This window comes from Mus pahari, chromosome 3 (assembly GCF_900095145.1).
Source record: "Mus pahari chromosome 3, PAHARI_EIJ_v1.1, whole genome shotgun sequence".
NCBI classification, from domain to species: Eukaryota; Metazoa; Chordata; class Mammalia; order Rodentia; family Muridae; genus Mus; species Mus pahari.
Genome location: NC_034592.1, coordinates 71,352,820 through 71,363,372, shown reverse-complemented (window position 1 = coordinate 71,363,372; position 10,553 = coordinate 71,352,820). Strand labels below are relative to the sequence as shown.

The 10,553-nt window shown below is 35.2% G+C and overlaps 1 protein-coding gene across 1 annotated transcript; it reads right to left on the bottom strand.

Annotated features, from left to right (window-relative positions):
* Positions 1-6,638: 6,638 nt before the first annotated feature.
* On the bottom strand, positions 6,639-9,462 carry LOC110318500 (olfactory receptor 1038). The gene is made up of 2 exons (XM_021193606.1): positions 9,394-9,462; positions 6,639-7,780 (listed from the first exon to the last, which is right to left on the bottom strand). The coding sequence occupies exon 2, from the start codon at positions 7,751-7,753 to the stop codon at positions 6,794-6,796; it is 960 nt and encodes a 319-aa protein (XP_021049265.1). The 5' UTR covers positions 7,754-7,780; positions 9,394-9,462; the 3' UTR covers positions 6,639-6,793.
* Between the last annotated feature and the right edge of the window lie 1,091 nt (positions 9,463-10,553).

The following is a 10,553-nucleotide window of genomic DNA, read 5'->3' as shown; positions in this document are numbered from 1 at the left end:
TGATGTTTTATACACACACACACACACACACACATATATATATATATATATATATATATATATATATATATATATATTGATGATTGAATACACTGTTATTTAAGTAATCTTGTTTCTTATTAAAGAATCGGGAATCTGTTTCTAGTTATTGCTTTATATTCAGACATATGATAAATAGTTTTCTTCTGTTTCGCTTTTCTAACAACCTTAAACACAGTTTGTAGTGGCAATGACACATACATTGTGAATACATATGGTATACACATAACACACACGTATATGATATATATGTTATGTATACATATGTATATAATCTATTAATGTATATCTAGTAAATAGAGGAGATAAACAAATACACATTTATATACATATACATATATATTCCCTCTATTTAATACAGACATGCTGTATAATCACAAGGACAATCTGAGTTAATTAATACACAAAATATTTTAATTAAAATATTGCCTTGAATATATGCCACATACACCATAAGTAAGTCAAAATCTGTTCATAACCATTGGATAAATCTTCTTCTACTCAATATTTTAAATTTTGTATTTCTAATTAATATATTATAGATGAAGGAGTAGAAAATTTTAGAAAGTCTTCAGATAATTGTGACAATTTAATATAGTATATTCAAGTAATTTTCAGTTGTCTATTACTAAGAAAGAAATAATAAATATCAAATCTATACAGAACTATAAAAGATTATCTTTCTACCAATAAAAAATTCCCTACATGTCAATACTTTGAAACCGTTTTTTTCTTTTAATTCAACTTTATTATCCCCCAAAGCTACATGAGATGCATTTGTTTTACTCTTTTAAATGTTTAAAAAAAACAGTGGGTTTTCCATTATAAAATTAAAATAATAAACACAGAAGGGTGACCATGCTGCTTCAAGGGAGCCCTGCTGTTAATGCTTGCCTGTGTTTTCTTAGAGAATGTCCCAGGTTTTTATTAGATATTTTCTTTCTTTCTTTTTAATTTTATTATTAGATATTTTCTTTATTTACATTTCAAATGCTATCCTGAAAGTTCCCTATAGCCCCAGCTCCCCTACCCACGCACTCCCACTTCTTGGACCTGACATTCCCCTGTGCTAGGTCATATAAAGTTTGCAAGACCAAGGGGCCTCTCTTCCCTAGGTCGTCCAATGGGGGCCCTGTGTTCCATCCAATAGCTGACTGTGATTATCCACTTCTGTGTTTGCCANGCACTGGCATAGCCTCACAAGAGGCCACTATATCAGGGTCCCCTCAGCAGAATCTTGCTGGCATGTGCATTAGTATCTGGATTTGGTGGCTGATGATGGGATAGATCCCTGGGTGGGGTAGTCTCTGGATAGTCCATTCTTTCATCTTAGCTCTAAATTTTGTCTCTGTACCTATATTCTTTCATGGGTATTTTGTTCCTTATTCTAAGGAGGAATGAAGTATCCACACGATGGTCTTCCTTCTTGGTTTTCTTGTGTTTTACAAAATGTATCTTGGGTATTCTAAGTTTCTGGGCTAATATCCACTTATCAATGAGTACATATCTAGTGACTTCTTTTGTGATTGGGTTACCTCACTAAGGATGATATCCTCCAGATACANCCAATGCCCAAGAATTTCATAAATTCATTGTTTTTAATAGCTGAGTAGTACTCCATTGTGTAAATGTACCAGTTTCTGTATCCATTCTTCTATTGAGGGACATCTGAGTTCTTTCCAGCTTCTGGCTATTATAAATAAGGCTGCTATGAACATAGTGGAGCATGTGTCCTTATTACCAGTTAGAAGATCTTCTGGGTATATGCCCAGAAGAGGTATTGCTGGGTCCTCCAGTAGTACTATGTCCAATTTTCTGAGGAACTGCCAGACTGATTTCCAGAGAGGTTGTACACGCTTGCAATCCCACCAGCAATGGAGCATATAAAGTTTGCAAAGCCAAGGGGCCTCTCTTCCCAATGATGGCCAACTAGGCCATCTTCTGCTACATATGCAGCTAGAGACACGAGCTCTGGGGGCACTGGTTAGTTCATATAGTTGTTCCACCTATAGGGTTGCAGACCCCTTCAGCTCCTTGGGTACTTTCTCTAGCTCCATACTCCACTATACCATAGCAGCCTTATTTATAATAGCCAGAAGCTGGAAAGAACCCAGATGTCCCTCAACAGAGGAATGGATACAGAAAATGTGGTACATTTACACAACGGAGAACTACTTAGCTATTAAAAACAATGAATTTATGAAATTCTTAGGCAAATAGATGTATCTGGAGGATATCATCCTGAATGAGGTAACCCAATCACAAAAGAAGTCACTTGATATGCACTCACTGATAAGTGGAAATTAGCCCGGAAACTTGTAATAAACAAGATACAATTTCCAAAACACAAAATGAAGAAGGAAGACCAGTGTGTGGATACTTCATTCCTCCTTAGAATAGGGAACAAAATACCCATGAAAGGAGTTACAGAGACAAATTTTGGAGCTAAGATGAAAGGATGGACCAACCAGAGACTACCCATCAGGGGATCCATACCATAATCAGCCACCAAACACAGACACTATTGCACATGCCAGCAAGATTTTGCTGAAAGGACCCTGATAAAGCTGTCATGTGTGAGGTTATGCCGCTGCCTAGTAAATACAGAAGTGGATGCTCACAGTCATCTATAGGATGAAACACAGGGCCCCCAATGGAGGAGCTAGAGAAAATACCCAAGGAGATTCTTCCCATTTTAGTTGTTGTTGTTGTTGTTTTCGAGACAGGGTTTCTCTGTATAGCCCTGGCTGTCCTGGAACTCACTCTGTAGACCAGGCTGGCCTGGAACTCAGAAATCTGCCTGCCTCTGCCTCCTGAGTGCTGGGATTAAAGGTGTGCACGACCACACCCAGCTGATTCTTCCCATTTTTATGGGTGCTCACAACAACCAGAATTTCAATTTCAGGAGTCTGGTTCCCTCTTCTGGTATCTGCAGATACCAGGCATATACATGGTGGATAGACATTTACTCAGGCAATAAACACACATACATATAAAATAAAATAAAGCATGTTTTTTTAATCAATAAACATTTATGTCAAATAGAATGAACTAATGAGTGAATTGATAAATGTTCTATATTTGTAATAAGACCAATTTATATATCAAAGAGTCAATAAATATGAATATTTTATTATGGGTATTACTATAGATTTTTTAAAATTTTGAATACCATAATTAAATATGTATCATTCATAAAGTGTTCAGATCTTATCAGGGCACTACAATCCACCTAATAAACTGAAAAGAAACACAGTTTAAAAGTGGAAAATCTAACATATATTGCATAATTTTAACATAAATATACACAAATATCTGCTCTGGATTGTGTTAAAATTAGACTACTTGTCATGTGTAGATACACACACACACTCACACACACACATGTAAAACCAAATAAAATTGTTACATGAAAATTTATTAGGGGTGCTCCACTTCATTGACATTAAACTGATGTTGACCAATTCCTTAAAAGGTTTTACTCATTAACATATTTTTTCATTTAAATCCTCATATTCCTGATGAGTAAATGAATATTTGTATTAATATTATTTTTATTGGTGTGAATAGTATACAATATTCTTTTTTGTATTTTTATTTTAATTTTTTAGTTTCTCACTTTATATCCTGCTTATTTCCCCCCTTTTGGACACCATTCCTACAATCCTTCCCCATCCCCCAACCCTTTATTTATACTCTGAACTCCTCCCTCCACCCCATCCCTCCATCCTGACACTTCAAGTTTCTGAAAGGCTATGTGCTTCCTCTAATTGAGGCCAGGCAAGGCAGCCCAGCTAGAACATATTTCATGTACAGGCAACAACCTTTGGGATAGCCCCTCATTCCATTTGTTCTCCATGTATCTTCCCTGCTCTCTGAATACTCTTGGCCATGCCAAGCTGCCCTTAGTAGCCTGCTATCTCAGGGGGACATCTGTTCTCCTACCACTTCTTCTTGACCCCCATCAGACTCCTGAATCACACAGGTAATCTTCCCTCCCCCCACCCATCTTCCCTGTTCTCTGAGTCCTCTGGGCCAAACCAAGCTGCCCTGACAGTCCGTTAGCCCAGGTAGACCTCCATTCTCCTTCCACCTTGCTGCCCACCTTTATCAGATCTGAGGCTCGTGAACCTTACAGAACTGCAGGTCAGGAACCATACAGCCCAAGGATACCCATCATAGGACTGCCATAACAGGACCATTGACATTCACACACACCCTTCCCAATACCTATGACAACAAGAACATCCAGGGACCAAAACCATTCAGATGGCTAAAGGCCCTCAAAAGAACACAGTTAACAAAAGCCAGGGCAGTATGACCCCTCCAAATCACAGCTATCCCAATAGAGCAAGTCATGGATATCCTAACATAACCAAAAACCAAGAAAATGACTTTAAATTCAATCTTAAATTTTGGTTATTTTATATGTAATTCCAACTTTTTATAACATAAAACTATGAATAGCAGACTAGCATCCAGATCTTTTAAAATGAGGCATATTGTCTACAAAATTTGATTATCCTCAAAATTCACAATTTTAGTTGTTAAATCAGACTATATAGCTTTTATTAGTGAGAATTGAGTCCTAAAAGTTATCATCTAACCTCCTCAAGTGTTACATGCACCCATATTCAAATATATGTCTACACAAACCTATAAATAACAATAATACTAAAATAAATATTTTATATTAATATAAGAACATCACAAATGCCATAGACAGGGGTATAAAAATTAAGAATTTATTTAAATATACATTGAAATAAAAATGAAAAATAATAATTTTGATGGCTTGATTAAAGGACCATATGTCAAGTTTACCTTATTCTCTGAAGGTAAATTCCAGAGACTATTTTGGGGCTATCTCACCTGCTCTGGGACTAGCTTAGTAATATTATTATTGAGTAGTCAGCCCATGTCTTCTGGAACATTTCCCAAGAAAACCCTGGTTTACATTAATATGTTATTGTTATCATTAAAAGAACAAAAGTATTAATAAATATAAAAACTTCAGCCCAATGTTTAAGTATCACTGTGAACAGTTAATTCTATGAAGGCAAAAGAAACAAAAAAGATCAAGAAAACCAAAGTCCTTCAAATTAGTTGCAAGCATCATGAAGGTTTGTATCTGCTACAGAGGATGTGAATTGTGTAGTTTGGGTTTTTATCTTTGTGGCAGGTGAAGTAAATGTGTTCTTCCATCTATATAAACATGTACATACAAACTGAAGTAATGAAGGCAACCACTTGCTCAGATGTGCCGACTTGGAAATCAGAAGCCAGTCACAGTGGCTTAGGAAAGAATCCAAGAACTCAGAGGCCCAGGCAAGATCACACATTTAAAGCCATCCTGGGTCACATAGCTCATTTGAAATTACTCTGAGATTCATGAAGAAACCCTGTGTCAAAAAATCATGCAAATAATAATGAAAACAGAGAACTATTTAAATTCACAGTTATGAGCAGAAGATACCTGCTTATGCCTAACCTACAAAATAAGTTCAGAGAAGAAATCACCACCACAGGTTGAAAGCCTTAAAGCCAATCTTCTTGGATGGCTGTCAGTATTGTGATCTTACTTTTTTTCTTTTATTGGATATTGTAATCTTCAATAATGGAAAATAATAGGACCAGAGCAACTGACTACTTTAATTACTCTTCTGAAATACACAAACACTATGTATACATCTATTGAGTTACTGATTTTTACTTCATTTAATGATCTACAAATGTATTTGAATAAATGTAAGACAAATCAATGCCATGAAAATATATAGTACTTCTAGCTACATAAATAAATTTGCAAGTATAGCTTTTTGATAACTCATGTTCTGTGAATTTCATGTAAAAGTTGTGGGAGATGTATTCACCTTGTTAGAGTGCTTGCTTAGCATGCATTAAGTTCTGGGTTTAGTCTACAGCATGTCTATAATCTCAGCACTCAAGAGGGGATGATAGAAGGAGCAGAAGCTCAATGACATTCTCTTGTATATATTGATAAATGGTCAGCATGGACTACATGTGAACCTGTCTCAAAAAAGAACATGCTCTTTACATAGCAAACCTAGCCTCAGAATAAGGTAATTATCTAAAACCTTTCATTTCTGACAATCACAGTTTTACAACTTTGCACAGTTCATATACACTTGAATTTGTATTTACAATGTCCATAAGGTCATGTATGCAGTTAGGCAGATTGTAAATAAACTCCACGAACCTGGTAGTTTTATTTGGTTATAATACATGCTACTATTTGACTAAGCACCAGGCAGGTAGCAGAACACAAAAGTGAGTTTTGTTCCTCAGAAGGAATGAAAAATTTCCAAATCCCCATGGATTAAATGTTGGTTTTGCATGGCAATATCAATGTAACTGACACTACATTTGCTCCCAGTAGATTTGGTTCTAAACATTTCCTAGAGAATGACCAATTTGCTAACTTAGGATATCAAAAGTGTACTTTACAGTTCTGGCAATGGATTTACAGAATTTTTCAGAATTCTGGCCTTTAACTAAAGTACACATCTCCTTTGCTTGTAGTATATGCTAGTGATTACTCTGTGAAGTGTATACCACGGCGATCTATCAGGCAAATGGATTTATTATATTGTGTTCCCATGATCTACTTGTGAACTCACAGAAAATGTCTAAGACTGTTAAAGTAAGAGAGGCATTTTCAACTGCTTGGGAATGAATTACAATTAAAAGTTTGGTTTACTTTTCTGCTCATACATAATAAAATATGATGTCATTATTTACTTAATCTTAATATTTTTAAGGTTTCATACCCTTTATCCAAAGCTTTCTTAGAGGCATCTTTCACCTCTTTGTTCCTAAGACTGTAGATGAGGGGGTTCAACATGGGGATCACCACTGTGTAAAACACTGAAGCCATTTTGTCTGTGTCCAGAGAATGGTTGGATTTGGGCTGTAGATACATGAAGATGAGCGTACCATAAAAAATAGTAACAGCTACCATGTGGGAGCCGCAGGTAGAGATGGCCTTGCGTCTTCCCTGAGTAGAACGGATTCTCAGGATGGCAGCAATGATAAAGAGGTAGGAGGTGAGAACTATGGAAGAGGAGCAGATCATATCAAAGCCAGCAAAAGCAAATATGAGGATTTCCTTCATGTGAGTGTCTGAGCAGGACAGAGCTAAGAGGGGAAGGTCGTCACAGTAGAAATGGTTGATTACATTAGGCCCACAATATGTCAAGCGAAAGGTGATGATTGTATGGAAAAGGGCAACTAGAAAGCTGTACACATAAGGAATGGCCACTAACTGAATGCACACTCTCTTTGACATAAGTGTTGAATAATGCAGGGGACTGCAGATGGCCACATAGCGGTCATAGGCCATAGAAGCCAGAAGGAAACACTCTGTGATCATGAAGGTAAGAAAACAGCCCAGCTGGGTTGCACAAGCATGGAAAGGAATAGTGTTGCGCTCTACCACGAAGTTCACCATCATCTTTGGTGTGATGGCAGATGAGTAACAGAGGTCAACAAAGGCTAGGTGACTGAGGAAGAAGTACATAGGTGTGTGGAGTCGAGAGTCAACCCTGATTATGACAATCAACCCAAGGTTGCCTATAACTGTGACCAGATAGATTGTCAAAAACATCACAAAACATGGGGCTTGGAGTTCTGGCCTGTCTGTGATCCCCTTGAGAATGAACTCACGGACATAGGAGATGTTTACTTCAGCCATTGACTCTGGAAGATGGTGTGGATTTTACTGCAGGTGAAGAATAAAAACAACATTTCTCAGTGCTCCAGTGAGTCCTGGCAGAAAAAAGTTGCCAGTGTGTTCCTGCTATGAAGTATGTCACCCTGGTAGCATTTTAATTATACTCCTTCTTATTACAGAGACAAGAGTTATTTTCCTATAAAACAGCCTTCTGAAAACTTACTTTGTTTTTTTACTTAAAATTAATGGAAATGATTATTAAATAAACATAATAACAAAACATGTGGGGAACTGAGCATGGACTTTTTTTTTAACTGTTACTTTGCTATTGAAACATGTAAATGGAAGGCAGCAAAAACACCACAAAATTTGCACATACAGGTATATTTATGATTTCTAATTTAAAATTTGTATTTTTCCATAAGATATATAGAAGATAATGTCAAGAAAATTATTATCTTCAAATAGCAATATAGTATAATATCCTATATAATTTTCCTATGTCCTCTTCCATATAAAGATTAAATACTTCATCAAGTGTAAATTAAAAGAAATTTCATAAAAAATGTGTAAACACTGGATATTTTCTAAATGTGTTCTTCAAAATTTTCATACATGTATAAAATATATCTTGATCATGTATCTATCACTATTCCTCCCTTCAAATGTACTATGTCCTTCCAACACATCTCTTCCAAATTCATATTTTATTATCTTTTATAAATTGCTGGCTCAAATCAGTGATACACATATGTACATAGCTATAGACTAAACCTCTGGTGCATGGACAATCTACCACAAGTTTGTTATTGCAGTGGCTAGTAGTTTCAGACTCATAATTGCTCAAAGCAACTGGAAAGATTGATAATGACACTCTAAAAGGGACAATTTTATTCAAATTTAAAATTAAATATAATTTTTAGTGTGTCACCAAAAATTAAAGATACTTCAGAAAATGTATTAAATAAGCTATTCTAAATTAGAAGTTTATGCATGTATGTATTTTTACATAAATTTGTGTCAATGTCGCTAAAAATACCCATAATACTTGAAGTTGGTTGAACATTTAACAATGTTACAAGGAAATATCCTATTGTAAACAGCCTATAAAAATATGTGAGCTTTAAGTGAGTGTTTTTTATGTAGTTTGAGAGTAATGACAAAGAAGAAACCCTGAAAAATTTTTCTGTCAAAATCCTTTATGTTGTCTTAGTTTCTGTTCTATGCTGTGACAAAACACCATGACTGATATATCTTTTAAAAGAAAGCATATATTTTGGGTCTCATTGTCCCAGAGGGTTAGAGACCATGACTATCATGGCAGAAAAATATGGCCAAGTCAGGCAGGGAGAGCTCTTGAGCAGTAGCTGAGAGTTTACATCTGATCCACAGCACATGGAAGAAAGAGTCAGCCAAGAGTAACTTGAGCTATTGAAACCTCAAAACTTACCCCCCCCCCCAGTGACAGATGTCCTCAGTAATCCTTTCCTATTTCTTTCCAAACAGTTCTACCAACTGTAGGACAAACATCTAAATACAGGAGCCTGTGAGGACCATGCTGATTGGAAAGACCATGATGTGTCAATTTTAATTGATTAGATCTATTAGTTTTTTTCTGTTTTAATTAAATACTATTTCTATCTCACATAGCTAATACTTACACATAGCTCCTTATGTTGATTTATTTAAGTAGGTTAATTCTTGAGAGTTCTTGTTCTTCCTGGGCTGAAGGTTATCCGTTCTTTTTTATTTACATTTGAAAAATAAAAGAAAAAGAAAGCAGGTACTATTAGTGGTAACATAGAGGAGAGGTGTGTTTGGAGTCCTTGCTTCTAGTCACCATTATGCTATGTAGACTGTAGTGGCTCAATTTAATTTTGAGAAGACAAAGCATTACTACCACATGAATCTATGTTTTTATATTGTCTAATTTACAACTCCAGATCCTCTAAATCTATTTCTATTCTTTTAAAAAGTTCTCTTGTTGCTTCCAATTCATTTCTTAGTTCATTCTGCAATTGCCATCTTTATGACTGATTGTTTCTCCCAACATTTCCATATCTCTGTTAGTTTTAGATGAAATCCTTATAAGTCATTAACATATTTTCCTACATATTTTGAGTAAAATGATTGATATTTCATGCTTCGTTGAAACCATCTTACATCAATCTTTTCCTAGAGACTTTCCTACTCGTTAAAGATGCTTTTTTTTTTTTTTTTTTTTTTTTTTTTTTTGAGCAACTCAGTACAGTCTAACATGAACCCCTGTTCTTGGAGTTAGTGTCCAGAGATCAGCATCTTTAAAATCCTCAGAATGTTCTATAAATGACAATGAGTCTTGTGTGTGACTCCTACCCTATATAGCACTTTCCCCGGCTGGATTGGCAAGGAAGGCCAAGCAATATTTTCAGTTAATTTTCTTCTATTCTTTTTTATTGTTGGCTAAGGTTAAATTGGGATTACCAGGGTAGTAGAGTCTAAGTCAAAGAACCATTTGCCAGACCCCAAGGTATATAAGTATTTTGGTTTCTGAAAGCTAGAACTTTTAATTCTTTTATTCAAGGTATCAGAAATATAAAAAATATTTCATTCATTGCAAATTTCAAACACAAGTTAATTTTGATTTTAATTGTTCATAAAATTGGAAATTCACATATTAATCATTTTAATCATTTTATAGTAAGAAAATTTTTACCACTAGAAATTCTCTCTTTTCCTCTCTTACATGTATGTACATATGTGTATATAAACATCTATAAATCATAATTACCTTTTTAGCAGAAATTATTAACAGAAAATTTAAGTGTTTACTAAACTGTAT